This window comes from Notechis scutatus, chromosome 1 (genome assembly GCF_049901735.1).
Source record: "Notechis scutatus isolate UNSWTSFEM ecotype Mainland chromosome 1, rNotScu1.2, whole genome shotgun sequence".
NCBI lineage: Eukaryota > Metazoa > Chordata > Lepidosauria > Squamata > Elapidae > Notechis > Notechis scutatus.
In genome coordinates this window covers 84,915,199-84,938,858 of record NC_142009.1, presented here as the reverse complement: position 1 = coordinate 84,938,858, position 23,660 = coordinate 84,915,199, and the positions used below count along the sequence as shown (strand labels likewise).

General features: G+C 39.2%; 1 protein-coding gene across 7 annotated transcripts in view; it reads right to left on the bottom strand.

Annotated features, from left to right (window-relative positions):
• Positions 1-23,660, bottom strand: part of SYNE1 (spectrin repeat containing nuclear envelope protein 1) — a 292,109-nt gene that overhangs the window by 259,924 nt on the left and 8,525 nt on the right. For all 7 annotated transcript variants that reach the window (XM_087969930.1, XM_087969959.1, XM_087969939.1 and 4 more), the window contains exon 2: positions 18,835-19,104. In XM_087969930.1, the coding sequence (XP_087826056.1) occupies positions 18,835-18,937 (103 nt within the window). In that variant the 5' untranslated portion in view covers positions 18,938-19,104. The remainder of the gene's footprint in view (positions 1-18,834; positions 19,105-23,660) is intronic.

The window sequence follows — 23,660 nt, the reverse complement described above, 5'->3', positions numbered from 1 at the left end:
AAATTTAAAGTATCTGACCCTCTGTGTCTAAAAGCAGATGGAACTGGGGGAAAGGAGAAGTAAAAGAAATGGCACCATAGAAATAGATTAAGCAAGGTACACTTGTAAATGGCTAGCCATTTGAGTAGTTCTATAAAATGTAATGTGAGATGTAACACAAATCAGTCAAGATATATTGAATCAGCCACCATAGAAATATATATTTAGTTCAACAAGTTTAATGTTCAAATAGATGTCTTTCTAGCAGTCCACTCCATGGAAGCTTTATTCCACAAGCAAACAGTGAGAAGGGATGAATATAGTACAAATTGGAATTCCAGTAAAATAGATGGAAGAGATTAAAGTTTCTTAATCCACATGATGAAGCAATCTGGACTGAACAATTATGCATATAGTAGGCTTAAATAAATAAACTGCTGATTGTACAAATGGCCTTCCAGTTAGGAGGTGGGGGCATGACAAACTGGATGGAGGAGTATCATACCCAGATCCTAAAATGATTTCCATCCCAAGTAAGAATCATATGAACATAAAATAATATTAGGCATATTTATTCATCAGAATGGAAAAAGTCACATGTAATTAAATTACTTCTTCTATAGCACAGGTGTCAAATTCAATCTCATTGAGGGCCGCATCAGGGTTGTGTTTGACCTCAGGGCCAAGGTGGGCATGACCAGCTCAATGTCACTCATGTCAGGGGCCCTTGTGGTGCTAAAGTAGGACTTCCCTCAGACCCTCCCTCACTCCTATTAAAATCTCTTTCCTTTCCTTTCCTTTCCTTTCCTTTCCTTTCCTTTTCCTTTCCTTTCCTTTTCCTTTTCCCTTTCCCTTTCCTTTCCTTTTCCTTCCTTTCCTTCTCCTTTCCTTTCCTTTCCTTTCCTTTCCTTTTTCCTTTCCTTTCCTTTCCTTTCCTTTCCTTTCTTTTCCTTTCCCTTTTTTTCCCTTTCCCTACCTTTCCTTTCCTTTCCCTTCCTTTCCTTTCCTTCTTTTTCCTTCCCTCGTCATTCTTTCTTCTTCCTTACCCTCTTTCCTTATTTTTTATTCCTTGCTCTCTCCCCACCTTTCCTTCTTTTTATTTTCTTTTTCCCTATCTCCTTTCCTGTCCCTTCTTAGATTCTCAAATGCAAAAGGGGAAACTTTTATCCTTTTGTTTTGTTTTGCTAGCCTCTGCCAGCTTTGTTTTTGCTGGCAGAGGCACTGCGGGCTGGTCCTTTTCTGTTTCCAGGGTGGCCCCACAGGCCAGATCTAAGCACCTTGAGTTTGACACCCCTGTTCTAGAGTTAAGTATACACTTTCTTAAAAGGAAATCCTGAGAGGGGAAAAAAGGTATGTCTTTTAGGGGAGATAGGAAGATAGATGATAGATAGATGATTGATAGACAGACAGACAGATATCACTGACAAATTATTGTCTTCGGTACTGCAATGATTCTCTGAAACTGAAATTAAAAAAAGATTTCAGAATTTCCCCTTTGTTTCTAACAGTAGGTCAAAAACAGATTGTAATCTCAAAAATAAATCACTTCCTGCAGTTAAAACTATATGATTGAGTTTGTAAAATATTAGTCTTAAATATGGATTAACCAAAGCTTCTCCCTTTGAGATTGTCCATGCTAATTACCTATAGCATTATTTCAATGCCTCTGTAAAGTTTTTTTTATATATATAAAATATATACAATATATAAAATTGATATTAAGTTCTCCTCCCTTCTAATCTCTTGCATGTTCATTTCCTTCTTTCTCTTTCTCTCTTGTTCTTGCACCTTTATTCATATCATGATTGCTGATGCTTAATGAATAAACATCAACCTATATTTGTTGCTAGCTGAACTGAGTGGTACATTTGCTCTCATCTAGAGAGAGGACTTACTGAGAGTGTTTTGGGTGCCAACTGCAGTGGAAATTATCTTATAAATTTCAATTTTAAATGACTGAGATCAAACACTGATGAATCACTGAGAGCAAACTACAAAGGTAGACTGAATCACTAATCAGGTATTTGCAATCCACATACAGAGAACCCATAAGCCACATTTTTAACCATGATTGCTAAAATAAATCATAGAAGCTTAATATACAGCTAACCATAAATCGGAAACAGGTTCACATATCACTGCTAATCTCAAAATAAATCAAGAACACTATAAGTTAGCATTATATGTTATTCAAATTTGTTAGAAAATGTATATAAATATGCATGTGTACAGAAACTGGAACTCTTACAAAACAAGAATAGATGACTGCAGTGGAAAAAACAAATCAGTATTTTATGAAAATGTTGTTCCCTATGTTTTATTTTTTTCTTGTCTTAGCAGCCTTCCTTTATTTCTCAAGTGTGTTAGAAATCCTGCCAGAAGATGTGGGTTATAGATTTAATTTTTCCACCACTATCTCTTTATTATGTTTTAAACCTTTTTCCCCTGAATAATTTACTTATCACTACTGTATGTGAAGTGAGAGAGAAATTAGAATGCAGGTGCATTGTGGTCATGGCTACTATAGATAGAATGGGAAAAATCTGTTCCTCCTTCCTCAAAACCTTTGTGAAAACTGTTTATTGGTTAGCCCCTCCTTCCCCGCATCAAGGATTGAACAATAGATGAAGTCATAACTTCAGTAAATAAACTTTTCTCTTAATCACAATTCTACCATGGCCAAAGTTCAAACACTAAATTTACTACACTATGGTGTAACACATTTGTGAAGATCCTACAGTCTTCAAGTGAGGATTCAGATGTTCTCAGGTGGGAGTTGCTGGATAGTACATCAAGCCTCCTAATTCTCAGACCAGATGGGAATATGTTGGACCCCTCAAAGTTTAGCAACCATTGCAAAATAGCCAGAATCCTCAAAATGCTAAGGCAGGTGTCAATGGGAAGAGGGTTATAATCTCCAGGGAAGCAGTGCTAGTTTAAGCACTCAGAGTGGTCTTTTGCATGCATCCACACTGGGGCAAGAAGGAAATGGGATCAATGAACAAATCAGCTCAACTGGGACCAGCAGCAGTCCATTCTGTTTGAGTTATCATATTTTTTTTTGCAATTTTTGTAACCTGCCCCAATCGAAGATTTGTGGTTGCATACAATGATGCAAATACCTTTTAAAAAAAATCATGAATGTTTTTGCTCCCCATTCCAATACACCCACCAAGGTGAATACCCATCATATTGAAAACATGATGAAACACAAGTATTTAACTGTACAGTGAAATGTCACTAGAGAGAAAACTGCATGGATCTCGGGTGGGGGGGATTCCAAAGAATGGAGGGCACTCTGTAAGGATTAAATGAATTTAATTTCTATCATCTAAATAAAATATCCAAGAATACAAACTCCTACTAGAATAAGGCAGTAGAAAGAGTGACTGATCCAGTTCAGAAAAATAACACTGTAAGCGAAGAATATTTACCTAACTCTCTCATTTCTTCCTTCCTGCATTTTCCCTAAACCACTTTTCAATGTGACTTATGAGCAAAGAACACAACTTGGCAAAAAAGAAAGCAACTCTGTAGGATCTGTATACTTTTCAGCCAGAATAAGATTTTCTGAACCACTCAGGCATGTCTCGGTGCACAGCCATATGGTTTGATAAGTTTGCCAACTAATATAAAATTACCGTATATACTCGAGTATAAGTCGACCCGAATATAAGCCGAGGCACCTAATTTTACCACAAAAAACTGGGAAAACTTATTGACTCGAGTATAAGCCGAGGGTGGGAAATGCAGCAGCTACTGGTAAATTTCAAAAATAAAAATAATTAATTTGGGAAACGATCTCACTATCATGAAAGGTTTAATTGATTCAGTAACCCAAAAGAAGAAGATAATGATGACAGCGGGAGGCAGGAGTCACTCTCTTCCCCTCCACTCGGAGGCCCCCTGAGTCAGGAGTCGCTACCGCTGGTGCGGTCCCAGTCCCGCGTTGCCTCGGGAAGGGAAAGGCAAAAAAGGAAGAGCCACGGCAGCGCTTTGCAATGGCAGGTTCCTTTTGCCTTTCCCTTCCTGAGGCGACGCGGGACTGGGGCCGCACCGGCGGCAGCAACTTCCGACAGCCCCAGCCGGACACCTGAGCGGAGCCCGGGCGGAACTGCCTGTTGCCGCCGTGGGCGCCGCTGCGGGCGCCCGGCTGGGGCTGTCGGAGTTGCTGCCGCTGGTGCGACCCCAGTCCCGCACGCCGGGAAGGGAAAGGCAAAAGGAAGAGCGCGGCAGCGCTTTGCAACGGCAGGTTCCTTTTTGCCTTTCCCTTCCCGAGGCGACGCGGACTGGGGCTGCACCGGCGGCAGCAACTCCGACAGCCCCAGCCGGACACCTGAGCGGAGCCCGGCGGAACTGCCTGTTGCCACCGTGGGCACCGCTGTGGGCGCCCGGCTGCCCAAGTAAAGAACATGGCGGCGCCGGACCATCGGAGAAGCGGAGCAAAGCCGAGACCAGCAGCCGCCTCCTTGGCGCAGAAAGCCTCCCCAACCAGCCGGCCGGTCTCCTCCTCCTCGGCCACACAGAACAAACAGACAGAGAAGGAGGAGAGCAGCTGGCCAGCTGGGGAGGCCTCCCGTGCTGCGAAAGAGGCAGCCAACGATCTCCGGCGCCGCCCTGCTCCACGCGCTGGCTGCTCGGACTTGCCGGGCCTGGCACATAGAACAGGGCAGCGCCGGATGTTGGAGAAGCCGAGCAGAGCCGAAGTGACCTCGGCTCGCGTTGTTTTCTGAGCCCGCGAGCCTAGAGCCAGGGCGCTTTCATTGCACGGCGGAGCTTCTTGTCTCGGGAAAACCGGCGTCGTTGCTGCCCCCTGAGGGAGGGCGATTCTGGGCTGCGCGATTGGGGGACTTCGTGGCTTTGGGTAGGTGGGTGGGTGGGAGCGAGGACGGACGGAGTCCGTGAAGTGGGGCTTGCCTGCCCTTGCTGGCTGCCTCTGCTTCCTTAGGGGCGGGGAAGGGGGCTCATCTGGACCAAGGGTGAGTCTCCCCCTCAGTTTCCCCTGAAGGATCTTCCGTCACTTTTGCCTTCTCCCTACATCTTCCCTCTGTTAAAATTCCCCACACACACACACACACACTTATTTTCGGGCAGATAGATTTCGTGTCTGAGCATTCTCACATGACGGTGGGTCTTTCCCCCCCCCCCTAAAAACAGTTAAAAAAAGAAAAAATATATCCTCATGCAAGAACTTTTCTGCTTCCGATTACCCCCATGCTTAAAAGTTGCAAAGGAAACACGGAAGCAGGGAAGCGCCTGCCCAGCTCCGGAGCTCCACACCATTTTTTTTTCAGAGGGGAATCTGACTCGAGTATAAGCCGAGGGGGGGTTTCAGCACAAAAAATGGGCTGAAAAACTCGGCTTATACTCGAGTATATACGGTAACTATTTAAACTAACCACCCCAGACAGTAAGCTAATAATACTTTTGAAAGTTTGATAATTATTGAAATTATCTTCCCTTTTTAGAGAGAATAAGCTTTTTTATTAACCTATAAATAAAAACATATCAATACATTCTAAGAGATGGCATTTTGGTACTAATTTGGGAACCCATGTAAATCTGACCTCTTTCAGCTTGATTTTATGCAACATTTCTATCAGTTTGAGAAAGCATATTCGCATGCTATTAGACGACATTTTCCATTTGCAGAGGAAAAGAAATTGAAGGTGTCCTTGGATTCTTTGGCCTGCCTTTATTTATGGGCAGATCAATACAACAGTAGAATTGATTATTTTAGGCTTACCAAGTGTGACTTTCCTTCTTAAAATAGTTCCTAAGTGAATAACTTCTAAGTATTGCAGAACAGATTATTTGAGGCAGTGAAGTTCAATAAAGAGAACCTACATATCAACTGGGATCAGAGATATCAACAATCAGGGAATGACTGTAATCAACATACTATCACAATGCAATGTGTGAAATCAGGGTACACATCGTTGTATGAAGTATATATGAAAATCCCGGGTTGTGTACAATGTATTTTTAATCAGGACATATTTTGACAGTAAAAATGAAAGGCTCTGGAATATTATAATAATGTGCATTTATGTAACAGTATTCAAAACTCAAGTAAAATAGTTTAAAACAATCAGCAGTGCTATTACTATTTACATATGCTATTGCTATTTGCTTGCAGTTACCAAGGTAATTATATTTTATGTTCTAATTTGTCTACTAGAACATTGTTGATGGGTGGAGATCTATGGAAACTACAAAAAAATGACTATGACTTCATCTTTTGTTTTTGGATTCCCTTCAACATGTGTCAACATTGTAAGACACACTTTATTTTAGCTGAATATACTTTAAAACATAGGAACAAAACAAAGAAATGATACTATATTTTCTGCATTTTGCAATAAACATATTATTATAATTTTGCAACTAACAGAAAACAATGTAAAGTCAAGTTTAGGGCTGTGTCATCTCCTATATTTTAATAGATACATTGTAAATTTAATACACAGTATAAATTTCTTCAAATTTTTGGTAGCAAAATTGTAAATCAATTTAATAATAAAATATAATAAACAATTTTCTTAAAATTAAGCAGATATTTGGGTTTTTTTATCTGCACATAATTCAATGCAAGAATAACAATGATTTTCACTTTTGGCATTTACAAGATTCAGTATATTAGGATTAACTATTGTAAAACCAAACCCTAACAATCCTATCAAATGATCATTGAATATTAGTAAATCATTCTTTTTTTTTTTCAACAGATTTATAAATTTAATACAAATGGAAATCTATTTGTACTTTTATATTATATTTTTCTACTGTATATAGAGCATTAAGATAACAAATGGTCTTAAAGATGGGAAAAATACAAAATTTCCTGGATTCTTTTAATACAGTGAGCTATAAACCTATGTGTATCTCATAGTCTACCACATGAAATTTCTTTTCTTGGCCAACTGAAAGCAGGTTTCCTTTTGGTTAAAAAATAGTTTTACATTTCATGAGATTAAAAAAGGCACACATTAAAAGGCACATCAAAATCTGCTAAATTGTATAAGATTAGTTGTGAACTTGACACAGTAGGTTTATCACATAAAGATTATCCATCCCCATCCTATTAGCTACAAATTCATACACACACTTGGATATTGAAGGTAGACATCTATATATACTTAGCATGTTTTAAACTTGAGTCTATCTTTGCCTAATCAGGCTTTTTCCAAGCTGTGTTCTGCAGAGAATTTAATGGGCTTCAGCGAAAGACTAAGGACAGAAAAACAATGTACTTGAACAAAAGTAGGGACATCCACTGCATTATTTCCACAATGAAAAGGGTAGCATTTCTCGGCTAGCATTCAAAAGTATTTGTGCTCATGATGAGTCATTATTTTGTGTGTATCTGAGAGGCAGAAAGCAGGAGATCCAGGAAACTGGGTTTTTTTTTAACTAGCAGGTTTTGTGGTCTCAAAAAAATAAAAAAAATCCTTTCCCAGAACTAATATGAAACACACCAAATACTGTTGTGCTTTGTAGTGATTATCATAATAGGCAGCAGTAAGAAGCCACCAGTCAAGGTGTCGTTGCTAATAAGGTTATGCTTTGATGGGTGAATTCTCATATTAAATAATTTGAAAAGAGGAACAAATTTCCGTATTCCTTTAGGTGGATCATGACTGACTGCCATCAAAATGGTGTCAACTCTTAACAACTACATAAATAAATTCTCACCAACAGAATCCATCCCAGCTTGATTGTTCAGGTCTTCCAATGTTTCATTTATTATCATTGTAATATTAAATATTTCTAATTTCATAATCAGTATTTTTCCACTGGAAGGAACATTTTCTTTTTATGTACACTGAGAGCATATGCACCAAGGCAAATTCCTTGTGGGTCTAATCATACTTGGCCAATAAAGAATTCATTCATTCACATTGCAGTAAGCTAGCCAATCAAAATAACCTCAATATCATCTTTAAATCTCACTATGTATCCAAAGGACAGATAAGCAGCTGATTGTTAAATATATTATATCTCACTCAATCTGACCACTTTACATCACTGGCAAAAAAATGGTTGTGTATGACTGTTGGTTTACCAAAAATCTCAGAAAAATGACTCAGCAGGAGAGAGTAATGGTGGTGAAAAACAAGGAGTAAGTAATGGTGGTGAAAAACAAGGAATGAATCCATCCAACTGCAAGTATGAACCCATAAGCATATTTATTTCTCCACCCTTATTGCATCCACAAATTCTCATCCAGGAATTTTGTTTAGGATAACTTGATCCACTCTCCAGAAAAGCAGCTGAGTTAAATTCTTCATCTGGCGGTTAGGACATGTTTGCCAGATTCTTCGAGGAAAAAAATATATTCATATTCACTTGGAGTTAGAAGACTTGGAGTTAGAAGCTTCTTGGATTATGATCTCTTATGAAAGTTTCAAAAACTATTATTTCTACTTATAGAACCCAACAAAATAGATTGTTCACCAGAATTATCCTAATTACCCAGGAATTAGGCGATATAAAAAAATTAAAAAAATATTTAAAAAAATACTCTTGAGATGATCTTAGCATTGGCCCTAGAAGGATTGTTCTCCATCTGAAGGTGCAGATCTGCAACTCATGAATCTGTGGGCTGTGATTCCTGCAGAATAGCAGCGGGGGAGGCTTTATGTGAGAATGATGCATCCAACTACAATATTTCAACATCTGTACCCAGGACTACTTTTCAAAATAATTTTGAAACTACAGTTGGCACTGAAAGTGGCCTCCAAACAGGCAGCCGAGAACTATTGGTTATATAACACCTGGTCACTGCACTGGCTGCCAGAGGGCTTTCAAGCCTCATACCTGGTGCTAATTTTGACTATAAAACTCTGTATAACTTTGTTAGGGACGTTAGAGAATGTTAGGGACGGTCCCTACAAGGTGGATATGTACCACCTCCTATGAGTATTTGCAGATAGGTCATACCTTATGGACTCCTTTACTCTGGTATCCTTTATCATAAAGCTGCACCTCGTACCTTTCTTTTTAACTTCCTGTAAGATTGGGGTGCTTGAGTGGGTATTTCAAAGAGAAGTTGCTTCTGGCTGAGTGGGTTGGTGATCATCTATATCAGGGCTCTCCAACCTTGGCAACTTTTAAGATTTGAGGACTTCAACTCCACAAGTGGAATTCTGGGAGATGAAGTCCACAAGCCATAAAGTTGCCAAGATTGGAAACCCCGGATTTATATTAAATGTGCTATCTTTATTTATTGTTTTTTTCTTCTTCCTGTGTAAGCTACCAGAGCCATGTTGAGCTGAAGAGAAGCTTTTGAGACAGTCTATTGTGGAATTACATCAAATTTACTGAACTGGAGGGTAATACCCTTTATGCATTCAATACAGAATATTTACTGAATTGTATACTGAAGATACAGAGAGTGAGGAAAAAGATCTAGGAAATTATTGGCCTCTTGCTTGAAAAAGCAGCAACAAAATAGTATCATATGTACAATCAAAGGTGTTCAGGTTAAAACATAAAATGATAAATCATTTTTTTATTTTTATACTTGACTTTATACTGAGTCAAAATATTACAATTTTTAAGGAAAAAAATAATCATTTCTAAATACAGTTTTTCTAGTGTCTGCATATGATCAAGCTGTTAACTTATATCTTTATCTCTCAGGGAAATAATAAATACTACTAAATCTATGAAAACAGGAAAAAAAACTCCCAGCATATATAGAACTTTAGTTCGTAGGAAGGCATGAAATAAAAAATAAGGATATGCAACCTTGGGCCATTCACCATTCAGATTTGATTCAGGATGGGGAACAGATACTGGGGCTGGGATTACTTGACAAACTAAACATATTTATTACATAAGGGCTTAGATATGTTATCTGAGTGCTGTTGAGTTGTAGGAGCAATCTCGTCAATTTTGGTTGACCAGAAGGGTTAAAAAATGGGTGGGCAGCAATGGGCAGCATTTATGGAGTTCTAATTTCTGCAGAAGGCAAAAGAGAAGAAGCCCACATTGCATATCAAGTGTAATTGGTATGGAAAGGCTGGGTTTAGGGACGGATCCAGATTGGGACACCTGTTGTGATCCAGCAAGACAGCACAGAATTAAGCTCTCAACTCTGGCTAACATGTTCTAATTCAGCCACCTCCATGGCCATTACCTTGCAGCAGGTATTGATCAGCAGCAGGTAGCCCTTAGGCCTGCTCAGAAAGATAGAAAGCCTGGTTCCTGCCCTTGGGGGCTATCTCTACCAAGCATGACCTGGAGAAGTGAAGCATGTGCTCCTCAGAACAGCCTAGCGTATGCCAATCCATATCAGAAGCTAGTTGGCTTCCTCAGGAGTAAAAATTTTGCACCAATTGGTTTTCTTACAAATTCTTACAGCTTCAGTTCTTACTTCCTTAGCAAGCAGATTGGGAGTGATAGGAGTTGACATCTTATGAAAGGAATTAAGAGCTGACCTTGAGGAAAATGCAAGAGAGACATTAAGGACAAGAGATTACATTGTCTGGAGACTGAAGGAAGCATGAGGAAGAAACTCAAAATCACTTGCCCTGGTTTGGTTCAGGATAAGATGGGACAGAAATAAATGTAGGCAGGCTTTCAAGATTTTATTAAAATACTCTGCAACAATAAAGTAGCATTTCTGCAATCCCCGAAGTGTCTATTTCACTATTTTGAACTTTTATTGGCCCTGCTTCAAGGGCAGAGTTCAATACAAATTGCATCCAAGAGATTTTATCCTTCAGATGCTTAACATATATTTTTAGAACATATTCTTATAACAAAATCAATTTGATTTTTTCCACTGCTGTAAGGTTTTATTGAGAATATTTAAACTTTCATTATCTTTTGAAAACTGCAGAAAATATTGTAGAATGCCTTTTTCAATTCCAGTAACTATACTGAATTTTCAGGCTTGGTAAAATTACTTGCATTCCAGCATGAATTTAATATTGCTTGTTTCCAACTGTATTTATTTCTCATATACTATTAAATGTTTAAGAAAGGAAGACTATCTGGGGTATTTTATAATATTTTCCAAATCACTAAGCCTGTGTATATGTGTATATGTGTATATGTGTATATGTATATGTGTATGTGTATGTGTATGTGTATGTATGTATGTATGTATGTATGTATACGTACATACGTACATATGTATGGTATTCAGCTTTGTTCGGGTATTTTCCCACATCATTATAGTTGTGCTTTTAAAGTTGTAGCAACGTTTCGGCAGAATCTCATCTGCCATCATCAGGCTTCTGTATTGTGTTTGTCTGTGAGTCAGACTTTTACAGTTGTTTCAGTTTTAAATTTGGGGCTAGCCTACTTGCTGTGCCAGAATGTTTTTTTCTTCATCCTGATTGGTTGGGAGTCTTGGTCTGTGTTTATTGGTCTTGGAGTTTGCTGTGTTCTGCTTGATTGGTGTTTCTAATATCTTCTGTCTGTTTTGTGGCTTTTTTTGTGTCTTGATTGGCTGGCAACATTGTGTTCCTGTATTGGAGGCTTTTAGTGCAGCTTGGCTCCAAGTAAATGGACGGCTATCATTTATTAGGAAGCTAGATTTCATCTGGGTGCCTGGTTGGGGTGTGTTTGAGCTGGAGGTATCGGGAGGGTCTGTTTGTGCCCAGGTGTTTGCCTGGCTAGTGGTGTGGAGATTTTTTTGTTTGAGAGTGCAGGCTTCCAAATGATTGACAGTCTGGTGGAATCATCTCTTCTATTGATGCTTTCAGGTCTTTTTTCAATCTCTATGGCTTCTCTGATAATTCTGCAGCTGGGGTTTTCTATAGTGGCTAGGGTTTTGGTGCCATTGAAGTTGATGCTATGACCTGTGGCTTTCATGTGTTGGACTAGTGAGGAAGTGTGTTTTTTTACTGCATTTTTGTGTTCATCCAGGCGGGTACTTATTCTTCTATTGGTCTGTCCAATGTATGTGGCCGGGCATGATGCACAGGGGACTTCATATATGCCTTGGTTTTTCCAGGTCAATTTTATCTTTGGGGTTTCTAAGGATGGCTGCTATTTTTCTGTCTGTTTTGAAGGCAGTCTTGATGTGATGCCTGTGTAGTATCTTACTGATTTTGTCTGTAGTACCTCTTATGTAGGGCAGGACAGCTGTTCCATAGGTCTTTTCATCTTCTAGGTCTCCATTATGTCTCAGTGTGTTTTTGTGAATCAAGCCAGTGATTTTGCTTTTGTGAAGCCATTGGCTGTCAGTACTTTAGTCAGGGTGCATAGTTCAGTCTTTATGTGTGTCTTGTCTGCCAGGCGTTTGGTTCTAGTAATTAGTGTTTTGGCCACGGAGTTTATCTATGCTGGGTGGTGGTGGGATTGGGCATTGAGGTAGCGGTTGGTGTGTGTTTTTTTCTGGTATATGGTGTGTCCTAGTGTGCCATCTGTTTTTTTGTAGATTAGTACATCTAGGAATGGTAGTTGTTTGTTTGTTTCCGTTTCCAAGGTGAACTTGATTTTGGGGTGTGTGCTGTTTAGGTGTGTTAGGAAATTGTTTAGGTTTTCTTTTCCATGGGGCCAAATCACAAATGTGTCATCGATGTATCTTAACCATAATTTGGGTTTGTGGGTGGCATTAGCCAGGGCTCTGGATTTGAATTCTTCCATGAACAGGTTTGCAATGACGGGTGACAGTGGTGATCCCATAGGGGCTCCTTCAATTTGCTTGTATCTTTGTCCTTTGTATATGAAATGTGTGTTGGTTAAGCAGTGTTCTGTTAGTTCCATGAGTTGTTTAGCTGGTTGGTATTTATTTTTGATGATTTCAAGAGTTTCTTTTATCGGGACTTGAGTGAATAGTGAAACCACGTCAAAACTTACAAGCAGATCTTCTTGTTCCACGTGTAGATCTTTGATCATTTCCAAGAAGTGGTATGAGTTTGTACCCATACTTAGCAAAACAGCTACAGCCCCATGCTGAAACAGCAGCTTCACATGTACAAAACTGATACCACTTCTTGGAAATAGCAGCCATCCTTAGAAACCCCAAAGATAAAATTGACCTGGAAAACCAAGGCATATATGAAGTCCCCTGTGCATCATGCCCGGCCACATACATTGGACAGACCAATAGAAGAATAAGTACCCGCCTGGATGAACACAAAAATGCAGTAAAAAGGCTGGAACACACTTCCTCACTAGTCCAACACATGAAAGCCACAGGTCATAGCATCAACTTCAATGGCACCAAAACCCTAGCCACTATAGAAAACCCAAGCACAGAATTATCAGAGAAGCCATAGAGATTGAAAAAAGACCTGAAAGCATGAATAGAAGAGATGATTCCACCAGACTGTCAATCATTTGGAAGCCTGCACTCACAAACAAAAAAATCTCCACACCACTAGCCAGGCAAACACCTGGGCACAAACAGATCCCCCCTGATACCTCCAGCTCAAACACACCCCAACCAGGCACCCAGATGAAACCTAGCTTCCTAACAAATGATAGCCGTCCATTTACTTGGAGCCAAGCTGCACTAAAAGCCTCCAATACAGGAACACAATGTTGCCAGCCAATCAAGACACAAAAAAAGCCACAAAACAGACAGAAGATATTAGAAACACCAATCAAGCAGAACACAGCAAACTCCAAGACCAATAAACACAGACCAAGACTCCCAACCAATCAGGATGAAGAAAAAACCATTCTGGCACAGCAGTAGGCTAGCCTCAAATTTAAAACTGAAACAACTGTAAAAGTCTGACTCACAGACAAACACAATACAGAAGCCTGATGATGGCAGATGAGATTCTGCCGAAACGTTGCTACAACTTTAAAAGCACAACTATAATGACGTGGGAAAATACCCAAACAAAGCCGAATACCATACATGTAAGTACCCGCGAAAACTTAAGAAAACAAATACACACACACACACACACACACACACACACACACACACAAATACCATCCCTGACTGGAGATTTTACAGTATCCTTCCCCTGCTATGCCCACCAAGCCATGCCCACAGAACCAGCAGTAAAAAAATTTGAATCCCACCTCTGATACATACACACACACACACACACACACACAGACACACACATACACACGACTGTCAAACTATAATGAATCAATGTCTCTCAGATCACATGTAATCCTCTTAGCCACCGAAACAGCTTTATGTTCTAGCAATAAAGATGAAGTGAAGTGTACATTGAGGATAATACATAGTTAATGGGCGAATAGTCGGCAATATAAATCAAATAAATAAATAAATAAAATAATAGCAATAGTTCAGAATGTGGAGGATTGTACCTAATTTAATTTTGCTTAGTTATAAAATATTTCAAACTAATAAGGTATTTTAAAACCAGGCCGTTTACACCCAACTATGCAAAGCAGCTGACTAAAGTGTCTTGCAAATTTCACACTCAAACTATTTAATAATATTGCAACAGCTGTTTTAGTCATTTGTTTGTCACACTTCTTTAATTTTTACTTTTATTTACAACCAAATCTAGATAGCTTTATGATTTCTCATAAGCTATGATATTTAATGTAAACATGTCTAGGAATCAAGAAGATAAAGGTCTGGCAATTTAAAAGGAAGTTAATAAATCTTGGGAGAGTATCTCTCACTATTTCATAGGTAAAATGTTAAGGTCATGTCCTGCTACTAATTACTCTCATGTCTAATTACTACATTCTAATTCTAGATTCCCCAAAGTTGACTTCAAAAAGGGAACAAGGAATTACCATATTTAAACAACTTTAATGATATACTTTGTTCTTCAATATAGATTCCCATGCTAGATTTATACATCATGCAAAAATCATGATTTTTAAAGAGTGCATAGTGATTGTTTTTACAATTTACAAATAATAATGATTTATGCATCATCCTAAGACAACCCATCATCCAATAAATTACTAGAATATTATATGAACTTGAACATTGTTATTTGTGTTCCATCAATTTGCTACTTGGCACTGACAGTACTCTGCAATTCTTCTGTCTAGCCTGTCATGTTCTTAGGTACACTGAGTCAATCTACTTTTTGCCTTTGTTCTTTCTGACATACTCATATTCAGTTGCTAGCTATGTTTAGCTTTTTCCATAAAGAGAAAATATCTTATTTGGTTTTGTCTTATCAGTATGATGCCTGACTAGTTATATTTTCTTGACCGCTGCCTATACATTCTTACATTAAAGCTTACTGTTGAATAGACATCTATAGGATTATACCATATAACATGTAAAAATAAAATTCTGAAATTTAAATTCTATTCTATAATTCCATAGCTTCAGGTTTAATGTCACTACACATCTTGCATGAATAATGACAGTAAAATCAGTTAAATCGATTAAAGCAATGAATTAAAAACTATGATTAATGTAAGAAATAAACTTATGCAACTGTTCACTTTTGGTAAAAAGATAAAACAATTTTATGAATTAAAATCTATGTGCCTATTGAGGCTTTCAATTTTAAATATAACTCATTTGTTCATTGAATGAGGCTTGTTATTAGCAAGACTGTTACTTGCTATATCTTTCACTTTTTTGTAAATATCTGACAATTAAGTATGCCAAAAACTTATGTACATCTACAGAAAAACAATACTTCCAGAAAGTGAATATATGAAACACTACTCTGTACAGCATTAGACTATAAAGTAACAGAAGCATTACAATATATTCAATATATACAGCCCTGGTGGTGCAGTGGTTAGCATGCAGTATTGCAGGCAAAATCTGTCCACAGTCAGGAGTTTGATCCTGATGGAGGCTCAGTTGATTTAGCCTTCCATCTGTCATGTCCCTGTCAGAATCTGATTCAGAGGGGGACACCGAGCAGCTGACAGGGAGTGGGAGTGTCGCTCTGTTGGCTGTGGAAGAAACTGGGGAAAGGCAAAGTCTGACTGGGCAGAGCAGGGGAGAGGTAGAGCAAGGGAGAGGGAATTCAGAGGAAGACCCTGGCCCACCCCCTCTTCATCCTAGGACACGCAGGAAGGAATGGAGAAGGGAGCAACGTGAGTTGCATGGCTTACGGGGGAGGAAAGGGCCTTGATTCCCTTTCATTAGCTGCAGCTGGGAACACAGTGTTTAAAAAAGGAAGCTGCGCACAGCAACTTGTTGGGAGCAAATCGTGAATTATCTGGAGTTGTCAAGGCTTATCTGTGTTCCTGGCGTCTTCCCAACTGTGTGTGTTTTGCTGTGCTTTCAAGTCTGCAATTCTTTCTCCTGCCCTGTCAAGTTAATTACTCCAGCGTGGTTTGTTTGGATTTTTAGTTAGTTTGTATGTACTTTGTTTTCAGACTGAATTTCCTCCACTTAAAGACTGTTCCTGGTAGAGTTTTTCTCCAGCTGAAGGTATCCTGGACATTGGGGGCAAAGTTAGAGATAATAAAGGGACTCTTCTTGCTTATTTGACTGTGTTGCCTTTGTGCCATGCCCTGGATCATCACACCATCCTTCCAAGGTAGATAAAATGAGGACCCAGATTGTTGGGGGCAATATGCTGACATTGTAAACCACTCAGAGAGTGCTGTAAAGCACTATGGAGCAGTATGTAATTCTACGTGCTACTGCTATTAGAACTTGATATATTTTTCAAAACCATATGTACCATCAATAAGAAAAAACCATGTTACCATTGCCACAAATTCTAATTAACCTAGAGACTCAAATGACTTTAAAATTAGGATCCAAATTAGAAGTACTGAAAATATTCATGTGACTTAAGTTGAAAGAAACTACAAGCCTTTGGCATAGTAAGGTATCAAAGGCATCTGTGTTACTATTAGACTCCAAATATGAAAGGAAAATGAGGATGCTCACGGTGACTCATGTTTTAGTCACTCCTGTTTAGATTACTGTAATGTGTTCTACATGGGGATACTGCTGAAGAACACTCAAAAACTGATCCAGAACGCAGTGGCATAGGCAGTGTTCTGGCATTTCTTGTTTATACTCATATAACAATGCACTGGCTCTCAGTAGGTTTCTGGGTGCAATTGAAGCTGCTATATATCCATGGCCAGGTTATTTGAGGGACCACCTTTCTCCTATTGTCTCTACCATCCCATCAGAGCTAGAAGAGAAGGCATGCTCTGGGTTCCCTTTATTAAACAATGTCATCTTGCTGGACCAAAAGGTCCTGTCTTCTCAATGGCACAACCTGCCCTGTGGAACACCTTCCCACCAGAGGGTCAGATAGACCCAATCCTGTTAAACCTTTGCAAGATATTGAAGATATTGATTGTTTCTCAGGCATTCAGATCAACGGGTAGGTGGTGGTACTATTGCTGACAAGTGGAGTTAACAATTTGTTCTTGGGCACCAGAGGAACATGTTAGGGTGGTTTGTTTCAATCTTGAAAACTGCTCAGAGGTCACTTGTGTGAGAAGGGTAATAACAGAAATGATATAAATAAACAAAATATGTTCCCCTGTGAGACTGACTAAACACTGAGGCCATCACAGAAAGTCCTCTTCCAGATATTCCTTTCTGACTTTCAAACCATAATGGGGGGTGGGAAACATGGAAAAGGGTCTTTCCTTTTCTCCAACTAAGGCTAAAAGATCTGGGCTGCAACTCCTGCCATGATTATATGGCAGGCATATAATATAGAAACTGTTCCATCTTGCTCACCCTCTCCCAGTTGTCTGAATTTATATCACCCAAATTTGGTAGGCTTATCTCAGACTATAAAAGTTCGTCCAATTATAAGCAAGCTTTTCAGGATATCTACTCCTTAAGAGAAGGAAACAATTTTAATTATCTTCATCAATCATCTGTTCTGGGAAGCAGACAATGATCTAATGTCAGCAGCAACTGACCCATATAATATATATTTTAAAATAAAGAAAAATAAAATAGGTATTTTATTGTAGATTACATAAAATTATACTGGTATATAACAGCAAGTATAAAGAGTAAGTGGAGGTTTTTTTTCCTGTTTTTTTTCTAGAGACCTTCTTAGAATAGCGGAATTAGGAAAATGGATTCAAATGCCTTACAAACCACAACAGTAATTGTCTTTGGCCTAATAGGGTACAAGTTGTCATTTTCAAATTTATAAATTCAGTCTCCAGTTTTATGTTTGATGTCTCCAGAAGATGATATAAATTCCTAACTCACAAAGCCAGAAACAGTCTGTTCTACAGATTGTCTGCTCATCCATAATTCAGGACTATAGACTAAAAAAAAAGATTGTATATAAGAACAACAGAAGTTAAATATTTTAAAAACTTCTGCTTGATCTGCTTGACTTGCAGGAAAAATCAGCTATTACCAACTGAACCCTTTTTGTTTTGAGAAGTAAGAAAATAAGCAAAAAGATTGAGAATATACTAATAAATGCCTATGTGTCACTCCCATCTTTGTTCTCACGAATATGTTTCACTACTATTCAATATAATTTGAATTACAAATTAGACCCTTCCAAATATTTAAAGAAACCAATTTGTAAATATATTACAAAATATTATCCTTCATTTCTTCTTTATGGCCAACAATATTCCAATAGATAATGACAAGAATTTAGAAATCTATAATAGCCAAAATTAAAGACTGGAAAACCTCTTGGAATTCCTTCAAAACTAAGTTCTCTCTATGTCTGTTCTTATTGTTCTTTGTCTGTCATCTCACTTTTTTTGGTCATATCAAAATTTAAGACTATGGATGCTAGACTGTTCTGAGAGAACAGCAGAAAGAAAGAACCAGACGCCACTTCAGAAATAATTTCAGAAAAGTGGATGTAGCATGTTGAAGGAAAGACGAATCAAATCTTAAAACACTCAGGTTAGATGCTTAAAGTCTATGTATTTAGGCTCTACACACAACAGATCCCCATGTTTCACTGAAAACTCAAAATAAACCCTTTAGGTTCTGTTTTAATCACTTACCTTGGAGTCTCTGCATCACTCCAGCAATGTCTCGAGATGTTCTTCCTGCTAGTCTTGAGGATGCCATTGTGCCACGTGGCAATGGGGTTGTTTTTTTCTGCATAGTTCTCTATATGAAGTGCAACATTTCAACTGTTCTCTTTATAAAGCATTGTTAGTTGCAGAATGGCATGCCATAGCAAGTCATGGCAGCTTTAAGCGGTAGACATATAGCTGTCTGGCTTGCCACTGTATTAGAATTGTTCTCATCCAATAGCTTGCAATTCAGGCCTGAAAAGATATAGAAATACACAAGAAAGTTGAGCGAACACCTGTACATTGGTATAAAAACAGTTTCCATACTTTCACTAAATCAGACATTTAGAAATCTGGTTGATTGGCTACTCCATGTGACTAATGACTTAATACTATGAATTGCATTGGTAAAATAGAACAAGAAATTGTGCACTATATATCAACACTAAGCTTTACAAATTGTTATGAACTTCTATTTTGAGCAAACCTTAGAATTCACATTAATGCAGCACACTAGGTCAAAATGTGAAGTTTAATGTCATTATTGCAGAAAGTTTAAGTAGTTAGAAAATGAATATTATAGAACACACTATTTAATGGACATCTCAGTTATTTTGAGATTGCAACCCAGGCTGCTATAACAATCCCACCACGTTTCTTTTTCTGTACTAACACAGCTTAAAGACATATTTGTTTCCAAAAAGTGATTGATACTTACACATTTTCACAGAAAATTTGTTATGCTCTAAAATACTGGATTGTTTGCTTAGGAAATTCTCTTTTTCCTGTTCTAGCTGAGAACTAGCCAAGTTACTGAACAAATGCCTCATAAAAATCAATATAGTGATGATAGAAAAAACCAGGTTCCTTCAAAAAGGCTCATATGTAAGGAAAGAAAGATATTTAAGATGAAACAAAATGGGTCAACAAACCAAAGACTTCCTGAGGCTCTCATAAATGTCTTTATACAGTTTATTATTTTATATGCTTTTTACTACATATTTGCTAGGCTTAGGAAAGGGGTAGGAGTACCAGCTAAGGCCGTGATGGCAAACCTATGGCACGTGTGCCGGAAGTGGCACGCAGAGCCATTTCTGCCGGCATGCAAGCTGTCACCCGGAACTGATCCTGCACAAGTGTGTACACCCCCCGCCAGCCGATTGTCGGGTATCTGCTGTGCATGTGTGGGAGACGTGGGAGTATGCGCAGTGGGGTGGGGTGCATGTAGGGGGGTGGTGCACACATACACAGAGGCGCCGAGGTAGGGTATTGCGTTCATATGCACAGAGGTGTGCGGCACGGGGGGTCATGCACGCATTGGATTATGGGTGCAGGCATGAGTGCGCATGCACGCATTTTCAGCGCGCGATGATGAAAAGGTTACCCATCATTGAGCTAAGGAGTGTGGGGGTGCTGCAGAGGAATGGAGGAGCCTGGGGAAAGGCTATGGAGGCCTTACAGAGCCTGTATACAAATCCAGTGAGGCCAGGTCGCCATGAGTTGGGGGGGGGCTAGAAGACGTTGCACACAGATTGGAAGGTGCTAGAGGCAGGAACAACTTCTAAAGTAATTCACGATCATACCTGCTGGCTTCCTCATTGACTTTCCTTGTGAGAAGCCAGCAAGGAAGGTTGAAAATGGCAGTCTTGTGTCTGTAACTCTCTGCAGTGTTGTAATGGTGAGCCTGTCACCCGAGCACCCAGATCGCAAACATGTGGCACCATAGGAGCTGCAATGGCCAGAACATTAAGAACTGATCATACGTCCATTTTTTCGGCACTGCTAACAGATAGTCCTCGACTTACAACCACAATTGAGCCCAAGATTTCTGTTACTAAGTGAAACATTTGTTAAGTGAATTTTGCCTCACTTAGCGACCTTTCTTGCCGTAGTTGTTCAGTGAATCCCTGCAGTTGTTAAATTAGTAACCCAGTTGTTGTTTTCCCATTGACTTTGCTTGTCAGAAGGTCGCAAAAGGTGATCACATGATTCCAGGACATTACAATTGTCATAAATATGAGCCAGTTGCCAAGCATCCAAATTTCTATCACATGACTGGGGATGCTGCATTGGTCATAAATGTGAAAAATGGTCATAAGTCACTTTTTTCAGTGTCGTCCTAACTTTGAATGTTCACTAAATGAATGTTATAAGTTGAGGATTATCTGTAATTTTGAGCAGGCACTGAACAAATGGATGTAATTTGAAAACTACCTTTATTTATACTTGATTAACATGAGCTGTTGATTGATAGCTAATTTTGTCAAGTTTATCCACTTTGCTCAAGTTTACCCACCTGCTATTAAGGGAGGGTCTTTCCTATCTACCTCCCTTCTCTCAATCAGCAAAAAACTATACTGGTATGAAACTGCCGATTTCCGTGCTAACTTCTATCCAGCCCCATTGTTGTTGCTTAGTCCTGTTAGCAAAGCTGAACTGGTTAACACCTTATAGCTGGCTGAAAGAGTTTATGGAAAGGTTGAGAGGGCGGTGTGCATGTTAGATTCTACATTTATACGCAGGGGTGTCGAACTGGTGGCCCTCGGGCTGGATGCATCACACACAGGCCACGCCCACCCCAGCTCCGCTAAAGGGGGAAATGTTGCAAAAGTCACACGATGGCAATGTGATGTGGCGAGCTTGACACCTGTGATTTATAGTAATACTACTAAAAATGACTTAAAACTAACTCACTTATGAGGATAAGACAAGGGCAATTGTGAAAACAAGGAAGAAAATAAACCATCTCAGGACATGATTATGCTTAGATTAAGTACAAGTGGGCACAAAGTCTAAAATTTGCAACAAAGAAGCATAATCCTAAGCAAAAGAAGACTCCTACACACAAATGTGTGGAGAAGATTTGTTATATATTACAAAAATCTATATCTATCTTAAAAGATAGAAACTAAATGGGGGGGCCCCCCCCTGGCGGGGGGGGGAAAAGGGGGGAGAGGGGGGGGGGGGGCCCCCCCCCCCCCCCCCCCGGCCCCCCCCCCCCCCCCCCGCCCCCCCCCCCCCCCCCCCCCCCCCCCCCCCCCCCCCCCCCCCCCCCCCCCCGGGGCCGGGCCCCCTGTAATGGATAAAATTAAAAAAAATATAGAGGATACTACTTTAATCAAATCTTATGTTCATTTCAGCAATATGAAAAATTCAGCAAAATCACATGAAATAATAAATTTATATTTAGTTTTGTTTATATTATTTTATTTCATACAAAACTGATTTTATAGGATGAAATACTGCATGTACATGTGGCCAATTGTGTATGGTACATGAACTCCTATAGTATTTTAAAGCTACTCATAAGAAGAGTCACAAGTAATTAAAATATCAGATCTATTGTCAACTAATCCAACGCTTTGCAAGAATCTACTAAACCATCCCCAATAGATAGAAATCTCCAACAGAGAGAATTTTATCTCAGAGATTTCTTGAGTCAGCTGAAGTATTTAATTTCAACCTCTTTGATTTGTCTAGCCTTCGATTTTAAGAGAAAACAGGTCTACAACCTCTTGCACATGACATTTTCTATTTTGCAAGTTAAACGTAACTTTTTTATAAGGTGTTTTTAATTGTTTTCATGATCTATAGCTCTTTGACAATTCTTCATTGGACTTGGACCTATTATGAATCTGGTATCCTCTGAACCACCTTTAGATTTTATATATCTCTTTTCAAGTGTAATGCCCAGAAGAGGACATAATTTATGAATTTTTATTTATTTATTCATCAAATATATATAGCTGTTCATCTCACCAAAAACAAGTGTGGGCAGTGCAAAACAATGGATACTATTCCATGTGCTACCTAAACCCTTTAAAATATAATGAAACTATATGAGACAATTAGCCACCAAATTTGTTATATAATACTAATATCTAGATTTATCTAAATACAAATACAAGTAAGACAACTGAGGAAATTGTAAATTAATGCCCATTATCAGGACTTAGTGTTTCTGCTACTCTGCATTGCAGTGCATAAACCTTTTCAGTTACTGTGTAAATTCTATTTGTTCATCTCCAGCCAATGGTTAGCTAAATCCCTAGATCCCCTTTATAAGCCAGGTTTCCCCAATCCTGTATCCATGTATTTGACTTTTCCTGCTGCTTGATCTTACACCTAATATAATTGAATATCATCCTGTTTGGATATGGCCCAATGTTCAAGACTGTAGGGGTCATTTGGAATCATGATTTTGTCCTCTAAAGAGTTAGAGCTTGGCATCATCTGCAAAATTCATAAATATTTTATCTTCTAGGTCATTTATAAAGTTGCTGAACCACACAGATTGATGGGCCATTTACAAGCGCCTTTTGGGTATGCTTCAGCCTACATTTATATATCCTGAGATACTTTTTCAAAAACTGTACAGGGAGTTGTCATTTAACAAGCACTTGAGGTTATGACAGTGCTGAATGTGGAGTTGTGATGGCCCCATCGGAAGCTGGTTTGTAGGGGGAGCTGGAACTAAGACCATCCAATGGGATTGTATGTCTCTCCAGACACATCCTGAGAGCCTGGGGACTGAGGATGATAGAGTGCTAGGCATAGAGGGAAGTAGTTGACTGGACAGGGAGATGCCTGCCCTAACGAAAGCAGGGGAGGATCGGCTACTGATGAACAGCAGTGAGAAAAGGCTACAGATCACCTCTGATGAAGAACAGCTGTCTCCCCCGCCCAATATGCAGGCATGTAGAGCAGAGTGGAAGGAAGCACAGAGGAGACCAGCCACACAAGGAACACCTAGCCCCTCCTCACAAGGAACACCTAGATTGGTTTGGGGTGATTTAGTCAGACACAGGGAG